A 17,709-nucleotide genomic window follows, 5' to 3' on the forward strand; every position below is an offset into this window, starting at 1 on the left:
AGTGGCAATACAAGTATATCAGGTGGTAAAGAAGGCGCACAGCATGCTTGCCTTCATTGGTCGGGACATTGAGTATAAGATTCAGGAAGTCATGTTGCAGCTATATAAAACTCTCATTAGGCCGCACTTGAAGTATTGTGTGCTGTTCTGGTCGCCCCATTACAGGAAGGACATGGAGGCTTTGGAAAGGATACTGAAGAGGTTCACCAGGATGCTGCCTGGATTAGAGGGTATGAGCTATAAGGAGAGGTTGGACAAACTTGATTTGTTTTCTCTGGAGTGTCAGAGGCTGAGGGGGACCTGATAGAAGTTTAGAAAACTATGAGAGACATAGATAGGTTAGACAGAATCTTTATCCAAGGGTAGAAATGTCAAATACTAAAGTACGTACATTTAAGATGGGAGGGGGAATGTTAAAGGAGATGTGCAGGGCAAGTTTTTTTTACCGAGTGGTGGGTGCCTGGAAATAGCTGCCAGGAGTAGTGGTGGAGGCAGGTATGATAAAGGTGTTTAAGAGGCTGTTTCATAGACAAATGAGCATGCAGGGGATGGAGGGTTATGGATCATGTGCAGGCAGATGGGATTTAGTTTAATTTGGCATCATATTTGGTACAGACATCATGGGCTGAAGGGCCTGTTCCTGTGATGTACAGTTCTATGTACTCTAGCATCTGCAGCCACTTGTATCTCCCCTTATCGCCTGCCGGCTCCTGCCTCACCCCTCCCCTCTCTATACTAATCAGTTCCCTTCAACCCTCTCGGTACTGATGCAAGGTCTCAACACAAAACCTCGACAGCCCTCTGCCTCCACAGAAGCTGGTCGGCTCACTGAGTTCCTCCAGGACTTTTTTTTCCCCAAAATGTACTGCAGTTACTCACCCAGACTACTCTGATAGCACCTCCCAAACCCATGACCTCTACACTAAGAGGGATGTGGGCAATAGGACTATGGGAACACCATCATCTCTAGGGAATTTTTTTCCCTACTACTCTGATGTTTGCAGTGTTAAACTGGCTCCCAGTTAAGCAACAGCTGAGTTTTCTCTGCAATTCTTTCCTGTTCCCCTGGTACTGGCTTATTGGGAGTGCTTGAAATGAACCACTCCACCATTGTTCGCAGTGCCTTCAACAGCCAAGATCCCAGCCTCTGGACTTCCCTCCTGAAGCCTCTCCACCACTCCCTTGAGGCACTCCTCAAAATCTGCACAAATACTGCCTTATGGGGCTCAGTACCAATTCCTGTTTGACATTGCACCTGGGAAGCACACAGAGATGTATTTGGTACTTTAAATCAAAAGCTTTTTATTCACTTTCCAGGTTCTGGGCACTGCTGGCAAGGCCACCATTTATTGCCCATCTCCAATCGCCATTTTGAACTGCTGCAGTCCTGGTGAAGATGCTCCCACAGTGCTGTTATGGAGGGAGTTCTAGGATTTTAGATCCTGTGGTGATGAAGGAACAGTGATATATTTCCATGTGAAGATTGGAGGGGGGGAACCTGTAAATGGTGGTGTTCCCGTGGTCCTATTGCCCACAACCCTCTTGGTGTAGAGGTTTGGGAGGTGCTGTCAGAGTAGCCTGGGTGAGTAACTGCAGTGCATTTTGTAGATGGCACACACCGTAGCCACTGTGTGCTGGTGGCAGAGAGAATGAATGATTCAGGTGGTGGTTGGGGTGCCAATTGAGTGGGCTGCTTTGCCCTGGATGCTGTTGAGCTTTAAAAGCTGTTGGAGCTGCACTCATCCAGGCAAGTGGAGCGTGTCTGACTCCTGACCATTTTTTTGTTGCTACTGCAAACCCCAGACAAGAACACCATGAAGATTAGCCAGGTCAGATCCATAACTCAACACTGCCCTGCTATATCACTGTTTTCATCCCACTACCCGTTCTGTTGTCCTGAGAATGAACACCATTGCGCCAGACAAGTTTTGACTTAAAGAAATCCTTGATTAGGGTTGGGAACAGGCTTTCACCCAGGACCTGGAGAGGGATTTGTGCAGATAAAGGTTTATCTGATCGTAATGCAAAGAAATGTTTCTCACAGCACAGGCTGACGTGTTGGATAAACATTGAACCAAATATTTCCAGAGCTTCCTGTAAATGAGTGAGCGTGAATGTCAGGATATTCTTTACTGTTTAAACTTGAGTACAGCACTGCATCGGGAAGACAAAACATGAAGCCCGGTTTATATTTCATTTCAAAGGTTGGTCAATGCATGCAATCCTCCTTTCAGATATTTAAACAGGAAACGATAAAGATCAGATGGCATTTCAAGGTATCATTCAACTAAAACTTCATTGGACAAGCTCATTTGTGGTTGTAAAGATTTAGATCACAACATTCTTTCACATCAACATGCAGCATTCAGTCTGCCTTTACACCTTGAATTGATAATCAAACCAAATGAACTTTGCAAAATGCATCATAACTTTTCTCCAAGCTTACTCTTCCACATGCTGGTATTCTTCTTCTACCTCTGGGTAACTCTCTTACTGTCACAGTGTGAGCTGGACTCCTTTGATCCAGAGTGTTTGTTATCACAGGCCTCTTTATCTGTGTTGCAGATATTGGTGGATACAATGGGAACTTTCCCTGACAGTAAGTCACCAGGGGCAGAGTTTCATATCAGTACATCAAGACATTTCCCCAGCACTTGTTTGAACCAATATATTTATCAATTTGGAAGAACAAAGTGGTCAAACATACCCAGAGTGAGGGTATAACATCCCAACATACCCTTACCTTCCAGAGTACAGGCAGTCCCAGAGTTACATAAGGGTTCCCTTCCTGAGAACTCTCCCCAAGCTGATTCCATACCATAGAGAGCATCCTATCCGGATACATCACAGCTTGGTACAGCAACTGTTCTGCCCAAGACCGCAAAGAATGTTAGAGAGTTGTGAACACAGCCCAGTCTATCACGAAAATCAGCTGCCCCTCCATTGACTCTGTCTCCACTTCCCACTGCCTTGGGAAAGCAGCCAACAGCCCAGGAGAAGAGAGAAGAGAGAAGAGAGAATGACCCACCCCGGTCATTCTCTCTTCTCCCCCTCCCATAGGGCAGAAGATACAAAAGCCCGAGAGCACATACCACCAGGCTCAAGGACAGCTTCTATCCCACTATTATCGGACTCTCGAATGGACCTCTCATACACTAAAAGATGAACTCTTGATCTCCCAATCTACCCCGTTGTGGCCCTTGCAGTTTAGTAGTTTACCTGCACTGCACTTTCTCTGTAACTGCAACACTATATTCTGTATTGTCTTTTTTTACTACCTCGCTATACTTATGTATGGAACGACCTGCCTGAATGGCACACAAAACAAAAGCTTTTCACTGTATCTCGGTATATGTGACAATAGTAAACCAATACTACTAGTGTAAGGTCTGGTCTCCATAATGAAGGATATACAGAGCAACTAGAAAAGGTGATCTCATTGAAATATACAATTCTTACAGATCACAACAGGTTAGATGCAGGGATTATGTTTCTACTGGAACCAAGGGTCGCAATCTCAAAATAAGAGGTTTGTCTCTGAGGACAGAGATAAAAAGAGATTTTTCCAGTCAGGGGATATTGAGCCTTTGGAATTCTCTACCCAATCAAAGAATCAGGCACCCAAGTAAATACAAGACAGAAATTACTACATTTGGATACCAAGGAAATCAAGGGATATGGGATTAGTGCAGGAAAGTGGCGCTGAGGTAGCAAAACAACCGTGATCATACTGAATGGTGCAGCAGGCTCAAGGGGCCAAATGGCCTATTCCTGGTTCTATTTCTAATGATAGTTTCCACAACTAGCCCTGGCAGGATGTGAACTCCACACACTGTCATCCAGTGCTGTCACCCACGACTTTCATCCCAGACTTAAAGCCTTTCACAGTGACTTTATAACGGACTCCTCACTGATAAAAAATGAATTGTGTTGATGTGAAGCTAGTTTCCACTGTCCCCTAACCCTGTGCTGTCCTGGACGGCTCCCTCCCCACAGTGCTCTGGCCAAGAGCTCTGCCTGCTGAAACTCCACAACAGTGGGGTAAACATGGATCTCATTACCATAGGGACCACCTCTAGAGGGAAGTTGTTTGTGATGTACATAAATGACTTTGATGAAAATGTAGATGGGCTGGTTAGTAAGTATGCAGACGACACATAAGTTGGTGGATTTTCAGACCGTGAAGAAGGTTGTCAAAGGATACAACGGGATACAGCTCAGTTACAGATATGGGCAGAGAAATGGCAGATGGAGGTTAATCCAGGCAAGTGTGAGGTGTTGCATTTCGGGAGGTCAAATGTAAGGGGAAAGTTCACAAAGTAAACTTGGATTGTTTTCTCTGGAGCATCAGATCACTTCAGAGGGAAGGTTATGTGGAAAAACAGGAGGTCATTTAACCAACCCAGCCCCAAGTTTGTTCAACCATTCAATGAGCTGTGTCACAACTTTACAAATTCATCATTTCCCATTATTTAATATCAAAATTCTATCAATCTCAAATTTAAAATCTGCAATTGAAGGATCAAAGGCAGTTTATGGACTTGCCAAAAATTGACACCAATCTCTGCATGTTGAGATGTTACGTGGACTAAGCCCCACACCCTGGACACCCAACCAGCAGAAAGACCCTCTCTTTACCCTACACCTTCAAACTTGAACAGCAACCTGAGCAACTTCTTCTAAGTTTCAGGGAAACCAGCTGCAGTTTGTGTAATGTTGAGGAGTCATTACAGCAAACCTGCACTACGTTGCCTGTAAGACACAGACAGACACCTGATGTGGCGTAATCCAGGGTTTTGTAACGTCACACACAAGATGCTGTAGGAACCCAATGGGTCAGGTAGAGAGAAATGGACAGTCAAGGTTTGAGACCATTCATCTTGACCTGAAACATCATCTGTCCATTTTCCTCCATAGATACTGCCTGACCCGCCGAGTTCCTCCAGCGTTATGTATGTTGCTCCAGATTCCAGCATCTGAAGTCTCTCGTGGCTCCATTTTGTAACGTCACCTCTACCCATGGAAGTCTATCAGCCTTTCCATCTTCCTTCACTGCCTGTCATCACAGTTTAACAACTGGACACACATTGACACCAGACTGGGAAAGTACACTTTCTTTGTCTGAGAATGGTAGTGAATCAGCACAGTGACTAGTTGAGGTCTCAGCCACCAGTACAGCAATATTTCAGGTCAAAAGATTTTACCTTCTATTAGACACCTCCTTCTACCTCTGCTCACTAACATTCCTTGAATCCTACAGCTCTCCTTGAATTTGGCCCTTGAAATACTCTGTGCCAAACATACCAATTATTGAGATAATGAAATAAACCCCTACCACACAATCAACATCAGCCCACGTTTGGCAGAATCACTGACCAGTCTGGTGGGACGGCTCCCTGGTCTCCACTGTGTACAACACACATTCACGCATCACACCAGAGGAGGGCGAGGGGGTGGGTGGAGAGGGTCGGGGTGGGGCAAGGAGGTGGGGGTGGGGTGAGGTGGGGGTGGGAGACCAGGGGGTGGGTGAGGGGGTGGAGATGGGGTGGGCGAGGGGGAGAGCGGAAAGGGGGAGGGGAGAGGGGAAAGGGCGGAGGGGAGAGGGGAAAGGGCGGAGGGGAGAGGGAGGGGGAAAGGGGGGAGGGGAATGGGGGGAGGGGAATGGGGGGAGGGGGAGGGGAATGGGGGGAGGGGGAGAGGAGAATGGGGGGATGGAGTGGAGGGGCCGGGTGAGAGCAGTGAGGAAGGGTTGAGGGGGAAGGCAGAGAGGGAGGCAAGGGGCGGAAGGGGAAAGTGAAGGGGCGGCGCCAGCAGGAGGGGTAGTGGCTGGGAGGGGGTGAAGAGCAAAGGGATCTGACGGACCCTTTACCGACCCCGTCTGCCGGGTGCATGGGGAGGACAGCGGGACCCCTGCTTTGCACCCCGACCCCGTCAGTGACCTGCCCGACCGCTCGGGGTCGGTGTGGCAACGGAGATGTTCCCCCGGTGACCCGGGACACCCTCACACCGGGGCTGTACTCACAGCGCCTGTAGCCGGGCTCAGACCCGGACCGCCGTCCGCTCCCACAGCCGCCGCTCCCGCTCAGCTCCTGTCCGGCCACGTAGCGCAGGGGGGCGGGAGCGCGCACACGCGGGCTCAGCCTGGCCGGGGCGACGCGACAAGACAAGACATCTCAACACTCTGACACACCAGGAGCACAGAACGACACACTGGGAGTAAAACCCAACATCCCAGGAGCACAGCCAAATACACCCCGACGCAGCAGATATACAGCTCGATACACCCCAACACACAGGGCAGACAGCCCGACGCCTGGTGTACAACTTGACACACCCCAACATACTGGTGCACAGCCCGACACACCTCAACACACGGGGGTACAGTCTAACACACTCAGTGTACACCCCCAACACATCCTGGATCACCGCATGCACAACCCAACACATCCTAGATCCTCAGGGGCAAGTTTTTCATACGGAGGTTGGTAGGTCTATGGGAGGAACTGCCAGAGGAAGTGGCAGAGGCAGGCACAATTACAACATTTAAAATATTTGGACAGGTACATGGACAGGAAAGGTTCAGAGATATATGGATCAAATACAGGCAAATGGGATTAGCTTAGATGGACATCTTAGTTGGCATGGAGTATCTGTACAACTCCAAGATTCTATGCAATATTCCACTTTACTTCAAGGAAACACCTATATATAACAAACAGATTCTTTAAAAATTGGACAAGGCTTCCTTGGTAACAGCTGAGGTGTTTCAGCCAATATCTTGATATAAATTGGGAATACTTCACAACAGATTTCCAATGACTTCATCAAAGCAACACTGAGTTCAAGTATCTTCAAAGATGCACCATTACTATTTACCTAAAACACCCATATCTTAACTTTGCAAGATCACACACTTGAGGGGCTTGACTGAAATCAGATCCTGAGGGGTCTCAACAGGTTGGATGAAGAGAGAATATTTTCTCTGTGGGAGAATCTAGAACTAGGGGTCATCCATTCAAGACAGAAAAGAGGTGAATTTTCTCTTCTCAGAGTCTTTGGAACCCTCTTTGTCAAGAGCGTTTGAATATCCTTAAGGCAGTGACTCTGACTGTCTACCTTATCTATGTCTCTCATAATTTTATAAACTTCTATCAGGTCTCCCTTCAGCCTCAAACACTTGAGAGAAAACAATCCAAGTTTGTCCAAGCTCTCCTTATAGCTCATACTCCCTAATCCAGGCATCCTCTCCTATTCTGGTAAATCTCTTCTGCACCCTTTCCAAAGCCTCCACACCCTTCCAATAATAGGGCGACCAGAACTGCACACAATAACCATCAACTGTCCCTGTGTGTAGTCCCTATGTAACCCCTCCAGATGAACAAACACACTGTCCGTTCTCCTATTTTGTGACGGTTGTATTTGAATGCTTTAGAGAGGGCGCAGAAGAGATTTATCAAAATGATTCCAGGGATGAGGGACTTTGATAGATTGAAGAAGCTGAGGTAGTTCTTCTTGGAACAGAGGAAGTTGCAAAGGGATCTGACAGAGATGTTAGATCGTGAACCATATGGACAGAATAGATGGAGAGAAACTGTTCCCATTAGTGGAGAGGTCAAGAACAGAGGTGCATCCAATAAAGGTGATTGCAAAAAGAATTAAAAGTGACTTGAGGAAAAAATTTTCCCCAGTGAGTGGTAGGGGTCAGGTAAGAGGTCAGATTCAACTGTAGTGTTTGGAAGGGGAAGGGAAGAACTTGCAGGGATGTAGGGAGGGAAGTGGGGGAATGGGATTTGCTGGATTGCTCTTGCAAATATCAAGAGCCCAAAGGGGCCAAATGGCCATCTTCCATATTGCAACCAGTAATTCCATGTGAACTCTTAATTGTGGGAGTCGGGTCCACATGGATCCACCAGTGACTGGAGACCCAACAATTCTGAGAGCAGATCTTGAATATGTAAATGAAGACAATGAACCATCAAACATTTTGTCTCACTGCCCTTTAAATAACCATTTATTATTTTTTAAAAGTTTATTTGTAAAATCAGAAAAGTTTACAGAAAATTTCACTGTCAATGGAAACAGTTATTTTACTTTCACAAAAATACATGAAAATCTATCCCTGGAAACAACTTCTTAATGACAATTCTCTTCCAGATTCAAATATTTCATTCCTGAAGCATTACAGACACCAGAAATAACTCAATAAACTAACAATTAAAACACAAGAATGGTTTGTTCCTCAGCTCTGATCAATTTGGTGTCTTCTGTCAGTTTTGAGATGAAGGGTATCAGTTGATTGGTTCATTGACTATTTACTGACATTCTGATTGGCTATTGGTTGATCTCATATGGGCCAATGATCTTTAACTAATAATGCCTTTGGATTTCCAGCTCTCTAATGGAGTAGAAAAGACTGAAGAGTAATTGCACCCATGGAAGTGGAGTGATGGACTCCAGGTGAAATAATTGAGCTACTAGTCTGCAGTGATTATTCTTAGCAATTTTAATTTAGTCAACCTTAAGATACTGAAAGTTGATGCACCTCTTGAGAGGTTTCTTAAGAAACAAATGTACTCAGTTTTGCCAAAAAATAAAACCAGAGAAAGCACAACTAAATCAAAAATAAAGGCCAAAAACCCCATCATCATCATCGTGAAACCGCTACAAGAAAACTTGGCCCACGTATTTTGTCAGGAGCACAACATCCCTTTACTAAACAACAGACGTGGTTCAACCAGTTTACACCCCAGATGTGGAACAGAAATCCTAATTTCCACAGAAAAATCTAAACCAATGCTTGAGACAATCCATGTTACTAAACAGACCAAGTGATTCTTCAAACACAACAATATATAATCCAATTACTTTCTTAATTTACTATATAGAGATGGGTCAGTGTACATACATCTAGATAGGTAAACAGTCAATTATCATCAATAATTGCCTTGTATACAATCCCAGTGTTCCTGAACATCATCTGAAGGAGCTGGACCCTGAGAACATGTGCAAACCATTTTGATCAAATCTAATTTGCCTTGACCAGGCACAATCCCATTCCGATTAAAATATTTTACAGCACTACTGCACATCCGTTTTGCATTTATTTTGAATGCAGAACTTGGCAGAAAATTTAATAATTGTATGTATCTGAGATGAAGTATTCAAGTTTGCTGCTTCTTACTCAATCTGTTAGTGTTTAAACTATATTCTCCACACACACATAGCTTGTGATAAATTGTAGTGAATTTGGAATGTCTTCTCCAGCTTTTTCTGCTTTTATTTCAGATTTCCAGCATCTTTTTCAATGTTTTTTCACCTGTTTTCAGACAATCTGAACCAACATTTAAAAAAAATTATTAATTTTTCAAAGCAGCTCCTCAAAATCATTCATGAAAATAAAGCAAAAATCTGCAGACGATGGAAATCTGAAATAAAACCCGAAAATGCTAAACACTCAGCAGGTCAGGCAGCATCTGTGGAAATAGAAACAGAGTTAACATTTCAGGTCTGAGACCCTTCCTCAGAACTAGGAAGAAGGAAAATAAACAATTTAACTTTAAGTTGCAGAGAGGTGGGGGAGGGATGGATAGGACAAAGGGAATGTCTATGATAGGGTGAGGACAGGATTGCCATGGGGATGTGTTGTGGGGTGCTCTGGTTAGATGGATTAATGAGGCAGTTAGAGGTTGACAACACAAAGAAAAAAGGACAACGTGTTGCAAATAGTCAAGCTCTGTGGGACATGCCCAGCAGGTCAGGGTGTACTAATGGGGAGGGAAATACTCAAATTCTTCAGTTTAATTGTAATAATATCTAGTTCCAAATATATTATATTATCTATCCTCCTTCTAGAAATCATGTACCTCCATTTTTATAGTGGAACCCAGGTGTGTAAATTTGTCACAAAAATAGATGCTAGGAACCTGACATTAAACAGAAACTGCTGGGAATACTCAGCAGGTCAGGTAGAATCCATGGAGAGAAACAGTTCACGTTTCATCTTGATCACCTTCCATCAAAAAAGAGTAAATAAGTATTATGATGCAGAGGGAGACAGTGGGCGAGGGATAGGGGAAGCACTGTGATGGGGCAGCAGTGATGATAAATGACAAAAGGAATGGTGCAGCCAGGTGAAGGAAGGTGGGAGAGGCCAGGGAATGACAAAGGCTAGGTCTGGAGGAGACAAGTAAATGTGTGAAATTACCTGCCCATAGACTGGGACTGCCAAGGTGCTCAGGGGGCTTAGATGGGGTGGAATTTGTTAAGTGTATTCAGGAAAGGTTCAGCAGAAAAGATTTACGAGGATATTGCCAGGACTCGAGGGCCTGAGTTGCAGAGAGAGGTTAGGCAGGCTAGGACTTGACTCATTGGCGTGTAGGAGACTGAAGGGTGACCTTATAGGGGTGTATAAAATCGTGAGGGGCATAGACAGGTGAATGCACACAGTCATTTTCCCAGGGTTGTGGAATCAAGAATAAGTGGGTGTAGGTTTAGGGTGAGAGGGGTGATATTTAATAGGAACCCAAGGGGCAACGTTTTCACCCAGAAGTGGTCCATATATTGAACAAGCTGCCAGAGGAAGTGGTTGAGGCAGGTACATTAACAACATTTAAAAGACACTTGGACAGGTACATGGATAGGAAATGTTTAGAGGGATATGGGCCAAACGTGGGCAGATGGGCATCTTGGTCAGCATGGACCAGTTGGACCGTTGGGCCTGTTTCCGTGTTGTAAGGGTCCATGACCAGCTGAAAACACAAATAATCACTTCTAACTTTTCCCAGCTCAGATGCATCTGACCGCTGGGTATTTCCAACACTTTTGGTTTTATTTTAAACTTGTCACAATGTGGTCACACCCACCCTCCTGTGGAGACGGTCTAGAATTTAATGTGGTATGATTAGTTTGCACAAGTGATTCTTTTTCAGAAATGTAAGGGCAGAATGTAGAACTTTAAAATGGGGACTGAAGCACATCTGCACACACTGGCCCAACATGCTCACACCTTCTAATCCTACTACATCTGAAAACCAGCCGCCGTCTTGAGGGTGCTAAACATGCTCGCGTTTGGCCTTGTCGTGCAGGAGCAGGTAGTTGAGCTTGATCACAGTTGTAGCAAAGTCCACAAGTTCCACAAAGTCTGAGGTGATGATGTTGACGCCATTGACGCCCGGTTTCTGAGATTTCACCCAGTTCATTATCACAGGAAGATTTCTGTAAGAAGAACAGAATGAGGTATGTGAATGTTTGTTAGCATTTTAAATATATTTATTTCATATGAATCTGCACAGCTTTTCACCAATTCAGCATGTTGACCCTCACTAATTTTTATGGATGCACCATAGAAAGCATCCTATCCGGATGCATCACAGCCCAAGACTGCAAGAAATTACATAGAATTGTTGACACAGCCCAGTCAATCACAGAATCCAGCCTCCCCTCCATGGACTCTGTCTACACTTCCTACTACTTCAGGAAAGCAGTCAACATAATCAAAGACCCCACCCACCCCAGTCATTCTCTCTTCTCCTCCCTTCCATTGGGCAGAAGATACAAAAGCTTGAAAACCCATACCACCAGGCTCAAGGACAGCTTCTATCCCGCTGTTATAAGACTATTGAACAGACCTCTTGTATGTTAAAGATGAACTCTTGACCTCACAATGTACCTCATTGTGGCCCTTGCACCTTATAGTCTACCTGCACTGCACTTGCTCTGTAACTGTAACACTATATTTTGCATTCTGTTATTGCTTTTCCCTTGTACTACCTTGATGTTCTTTTTTAAAATGACCTCTATGGATGGCAGACAAAGCTAAGCTTTTTATTGTATCTCGGCAAATGTGACAATAATAAACCAATTCCAATAGTGTACCTTAATCATAACATTCACAAAAGCACAATATAGGTTATTCCTTTGCCACCAATGTAACCAGCCTATCATTAGACTGCTAACAAGATTTACATTATGTCAACATGGCAGCAGTTTTTCTTTCCCAAACATTCTATCAGTTGAGAGGCTGTTACACAGTGCCCAGTGACGCAGGAGCCTGGAGTCTTTCACCACAGAGCCTTTGCAGTGCCCACACTGAACTTCAGCGTGTCCGCCAGCGTGTATTCCTGTACCTTAGAATGTGCCAGGCAGCCGCATTCCCTTACGGACATCCTGTTGCACTGAAAGGCTAGCAAGTTTCAAGTCAAGTCGAGTTTATTGTCATGTGCACAAATACAGTGAGGAACAGGTACAATGAAAAACTTGCTTGCAACAGCATCACAGGCACGTAGATACAAACGACACACAAAATACAAATTATATATAAATTATTCAAGGCAGTAAAAAGAGAGAGAGAGAAATAAAACTGTGCAAAAACAAGACCTTAGTGCAAAAAAAAAGACACAATCAGAGACAAGTCCATAGTAGTGCAAGAGGTGGTATGGACTGTTCCATTGCTGAGGTGGGGTTAGGATTGTGCAGGTTGGTTCAAGAACCTGATGGTTGTAGGAAAGTAGCTGTCCTTGAACCTGGTGGTGTGGGACTTCAGGCTTCTGTACCTCCTGCCTGACAGTAACAGCAAGAAGAGGGCTTGACCCAGGATGGTGGGGATACCTTGATGACAGATGCCACCTTCTTGAGGCAGTGCCTCCTGTAGATGCTGTCAGTGGTGGGAAGGGCTGTGCCTGTGATGGACTCGGCTGTGTCCACTACACTCTGCAGCCTCTTGCATTCCTCTGCATTGAAAAACAAAAGTCTTGTTTTCCAATTCAGGAAAACAAATGTGTTTTTCCACTGAGTTGATGGTCTTCCACTAGCACTTGATATTTGTTTCGGTGTGCATCCTTGGGAACAGCCCGGAGATCAGACAGCCCTCTGTCGTGCAGCTGCCTGGGATGAACCTCGACAAGGACGACCACATCCACTTCCAGACTCCAGAAGGAGACAGACGTTGGTCTCATGTACATTGCAGACACCTCGACTGCAGTGTCCAGTGGGATTGAGACTCAGACCATCCATGAAGGATCTGACTAGGACAGTGCTTCTCATCACCAGCTGAGCAAGGTCTTGCTGTTTGAAAGATCTGGCAGTGAGGCATGCTGCCAAGGACCTAGACAATCTGCTCAGGGAAACACCCCACAGCATCCATTGTGCCCTTCTGCAGTGCCTGTGGGATGTTCCGTGTTGACTACTGCCTGATGGACTTGTGGTCAAAGGTGTTTTTCCTGAAAGAACTTTTCGATGAAAGTCAGGTGGTGTGACAATGTTCAACTGACTGGGACATTGTGTGACAACGAGGCCAGGACCATCCTTGCAACATCGGGGACAGGTTGAACATCAGTACCTGGTGACACTTTGGTTCTATGCACAGCTTGATGTCACCACACACAAAGATGGCCAACAGGGCAAAGGCGATGTTGGGTATGATCCCCCCCTGCCCTCTTCCCCACCCTCACCCCCTAGATTTCTGGAGTCTTGTGCGTTGCAGCCCATTGAACACATACTGTTTTGGATCCCCGGATGAACCGGAAGGTGGCTCGGGTGACTGACAGGGTGGGGACTGGCCACACCTGTGCTAAGTACACCAACACCGAGAGTACCTCACACCAGATGACCAAGTTCTTGCCAGTCATCGAGAGGGAGCACCATTCCCACAGTGTTTGGTAGATCTGGTTTATCCACTCCAGCCAATTCTTGGCCCCTCCGAACCAGATCTCCAGCACTCTCAGGCAATCAGACCTGACAGTGAAGGGGACGTTGGATCGGTTGGACCAGTTGTCGTAGAGCATGACCTTGCTCTTACCGCGGTCGACACTAACTCAAACTGGTCACAGATGCTGATTGGTTGGTGGACCAACCGTGGATCTCATCAGAAGACAGTGACATTGTCTGCGTACAGGGAGGATTTGATCCAAATGCCCCCACTGCCTGGCATCATCACCCCTTTTATGCCATGTCCTTCCTGATGGATTCAGCAAAGGGTTCTGTGCAACACACAAACAAGACAGGAGAGTGGACAACCCTGCCTGACTCCAGACTTGATGGGATAGCTGTCTGTTTCCCACCCATTGATTTGAACTGCACTACAGATATCTGCGTAGAGCAGTTGGATCGAATTTTTGTTTCCCTACCAAGGCCCATTTTGGACAGCATGTCCATCATGTACATGTGTGATATCCTGTTGAAGGCCTTCTCCTGGTCCAAGCTGACCAGGAAGGCATCCATCCCTCTGGTCTGCACAGAGGTGATGGTATCCCTGAGCAGTGCAAGCCTGTCAGAGATTTTCCTGCCAGGTACACCACAGGTTTGGTCCGGGTGGATCATCTGTCCCAGAGCAGACTTGACGCAATTGGCAATGGCCTTGGACAAGATCTTGTAATCCACATTCAGCAGTGAGCTAGGTCTCCCATTCCTAATGTCATCCCTCTCCCCCTTCTGCTTGTTGATGAGGATCCAGTCCCACAGAGTCGAATACAACTCATTTGGTAAGTTGATGCTTCTGGGGGGTTTTATTCATCTTGAGGACACAAATGGAACCAGTCAGTTCCTTTGTCTAAGACCTCCGTGATAGAGAACAGGAAGTTCTGGGAGGCTGTGCTGTCTGTGGCCTTTTTGTCATACAGACCAGTGGAGAAGGATCTGCAGATCCTCAGTATGTCTGTGTGTGAGGATGTTACTGAGCCATCCTCTTCCTTAAGGCTGTGGATCACAGAGCTCCCCTGTGAACCTTTTGGAAAAAGAAGTGAGAACACGTCTCATCCTGCTCCAGGGAGCGGACTCTGGACCTGAAGATTATCTCAGAGGATTCCGAGGTGAAGAGTGATGCTTGATGGGTCTTCACCTCTGAGTTCCTTTCTCACACCCACTCACATTGAAGACAGCAGGAGTAGAGTCTGCATGCTTTTCCAGAGTCAACACATCTTGCTCAGAGTCAAAGTCAAAGTCCAGTCTTACTTTCCGAACACTGAGGATGAAGAACCTCTCACTGCACGCTATGACTGCGTCCCTCCAATACATCGGAGTTTCATGGTACTCCAGCCCATGTGGTCCCTCCTGAGTCCCTCGATGATCTCTGGGATTAGTGGTTTGACGTTCAGCTTCCATGCCCCCCGATGGCCTTCCTGTGAGTGATAGTCAGCCAGCAGACAGCAGTGTTCAGCGGAGAACACTGGCGTGTCAGTGGATCTGACCGTGAGTGGTTGGGACACAGAGGAGGTGTGTCTGTGACTAGACTGAGCTGTCTGGTCTTGTTGCTGAGGTGCAGTGAGCCGTACACCTGCCAAAACATAAACTTTATTTAGGGATCTTAGGTTTCATGTCTATAGCTCCCTGAAAGTGGCCACGCAAGTAGATAGGGTGGTAAAGAAGGCGTACGGCATGCATGTCTTCACTGATCATGGCATTGAGTATAAGAGTCAGGAAGTCATGTTGCAGCTGTTAAAATTTTGGTCAGGCTGCATTTGCAGTATTGTGTGCAGTTCTGGTTGCCCCATTACGGGAAGGATGTGAAGGCTTTGGAAAGGATGCAGAAGAGGTTTACCAGGATGCTGCCTGGATTAGAGGGTATGAGCTATAAGAAGAGATTGGACAAATTTGGGTTGTTTTCTCTGGAGGGTCGGAGGCTGAGGGGAAACCTGATAAAAACTGATAACTCCTCAAGAAGGCAACATCTATCATCAGAGATCCTCACCATCCGGGCCATGCCATCTTCTCACAGCTACCATTGGGCAGGAGGTGCAGAAGCCTTAAGTCCTACACCACCAAATTCAAGAACAGCTACTTCCCTTCAACCATTTGGTTCTTGAATCAACCTGCACAACCCTAATCACTATCTCAGTATAGCAACACTATAACCACATTGCACTACAATGGACTTTGTTTTTTTTTGCTTCTTTCTTGTATAATTTTGAATAATTTGTGCTTAATTTATATTTTTCTTGTGAATGTTGTATATCCGATGCCATGTGCCTGTGATGCTGTTGTAAGTTTTTCATCATACTTGTGTATATGACAATAAACTCGACTTTAAAATAATGAGGCATAGATAGGGTAGACAGTCAGAATCTTTTCCCAGCATAGAAGTGTCAAATACTAGAGGACATGCATTTAAGGTGAGAGGAGGAAAGTTTAAAGGAGATGTGTTTCTGCACGTTTGTTTTTTTTTACAGAGAGTGGTGAGTGCCTGGAATGGGCTGCCAGGGGTAGTGATGGAAGCAAATACGATAGCAATGTCTATGAGGCATTTAGACAGAAACATAAATATGCAGAGAATGGAGGGATGTGGACCATGTGCAGGCAGAAGAGATTTAGTTTAATTCGGCATTGTGTTCAGCACAGGGACTGTGGGCCTTTTCCTGTGCTGCATTGTTCTCTGTTTATTCATAAAATTTGAAATTATACAATACCAGAAATGATCATTCACTGCAGCAAACATATCCTGACATCCATTTACAGTAGTTACATAACGTCAACATAACATCAATCAGCGATGTGTTTGAGAGTGCACTCCTGCCTCCACATATCAGCGTCAAAATTACTTCCTACATAAGGTTGGTTCTGTCTCCCTCTCCACCGGATCTGCTCTGCTGGTCTGTACAACAGAAAGGCCACAGACAGCACACGACCTCATCTCAGTACAGATGGTGAGAACATTTGAAAGACTTTGGATCCTTCCGTTATTTTCCCATCTTGTTTTATTAATGCCTTGAGGTCCACCTAGTGGATTCAGGAAGAACTGAAGGCCAAAGAGATGCCTGACCTGGAACATTAAAGGGACCGAGAAATGGACTGTCTCAAAGAAGAAATTTCTGTACAAAGGGCTCCTGCTAATGATATTTATTTTATTGGTGCATCCACTGCAGTGAGCAATTTTGTCCTGACCTTAATCCAGTTCCATCCATGCCTTGTCATCTTCAGCCACAACTATCCAAACACCCTCCTGAATAAACTCCCACCTTGCAGCTTTGCAAACCACAGCACTTCCAGGACCCATTGACTTGGTTCAGAGCTTGCTCCTAGACTGTGCTTGTTGATCTACATTGGACCAGGTTCCCCTAACATCTCAGTACCAACATGCTCATCAAATCATTCATGCCCGTTTATCTTTGAAACTTTTCTGTCACCTACTGTCTAATAACTCTCCTGGGCATTTATTCCACATTCAAGGTGTTTGTGCACTTTTAACAGAATGAAGAAACAAACTGCACTAGGGCAGAAGCAACACTCACTCACTCTATTCCTGAAACCCTGACCAAGGGTGGAGTTGTTTATCAGACCCCAACGACACCAAGAGGTCTCAAGGAAAACAGAGATTAACAACAGCTCCTGGAGAGCAGCCAACATATTCAAGGACCCCTCCCACCCCAGACTTTCTCTCTCTTCCCCTCTCCCATCAAGCAGAAGATACAAAAGCCTGAAAGCACGAACCACCAGGCTCAAGGACAGTTTCTATCCCACTGTAATCAGAGTCTTGAATAGACCTCTTAAATGCTAAAAGCTGAACTCTTGATCTCCCAATCTACCTCGTCATAGCCCTTGCACTTTATTTGATGAAAGCATCTGGCGAGGAAAGCCTCTGGCCCAGATGGTGTCCCTGGCTGTGTGCTCAGACCTTGTGCTGATCAGCTGGCAGAAGTATTTGTGGACATATTTAACCTCTCCCTGCTTCAATCTCAGGTTCCCACCTGTTTTAAGAAGACCACTATCATCCTGGTACCA

General features: G+C 45.5%; 2 protein-coding genes across 5 annotated transcripts in view; both read right to left on the minus strand.

The window, feature by feature from the left end:
- Window positions 1-11,044, minus strand: part of phldb2b (pleckstrin homology-like domain, family B, member 2b) — a 185,953-nt gene extending 174,909 nt beyond the window's left edge. For 2 of the 4 annotated variants that reach the window (XM_052013324.1, XM_052013320.1), the window contains exon 1: window positions 6,023-6,129. The gene's annotated coding sequence lies outside the window, so the exon portion shown is untranslated. Of the gene's footprint in view, window positions 1-6,022; window positions 6,130-6,364; window positions 6,383-11,005 lie in introns of those variants that run through there. The other 2 variants (XM_052013321.1, XM_052013323.1) reach the window with 2 other exon arrangements.
- The window catches only part of plcxd2 (phosphatidylinositol-specific phospholipase C, X domain containing 2), a 39,037-nt gene continuing 29,316 nt past the window's right edge, over window positions 7,989-17,709 (minus strand). Inside the window, exon 4 of the mRNA XM_052013326.1 lies at window positions 7,989-11,214. Within this exon, the coding sequence (XP_051869286.1) occupies window positions 11,052-11,214 (163 nt within the window). The 3' untranslated portion in view covers window positions 7,989-11,051. The remainder of the gene's footprint in view (window positions 11,215-17,709) is intronic.

Source organism: Pristis pectinata, chromosome 4 (genome assembly GCF_009764475.1).
Source record: "Pristis pectinata isolate sPriPec2 chromosome 4, sPriPec2.1.pri, whole genome shotgun sequence".
Taxonomy (NCBI): Eukaryota; Metazoa; Chordata; class Chondrichthyes; order Rhinopristiformes; family Pristidae; genus Pristis; species Pristis pectinata.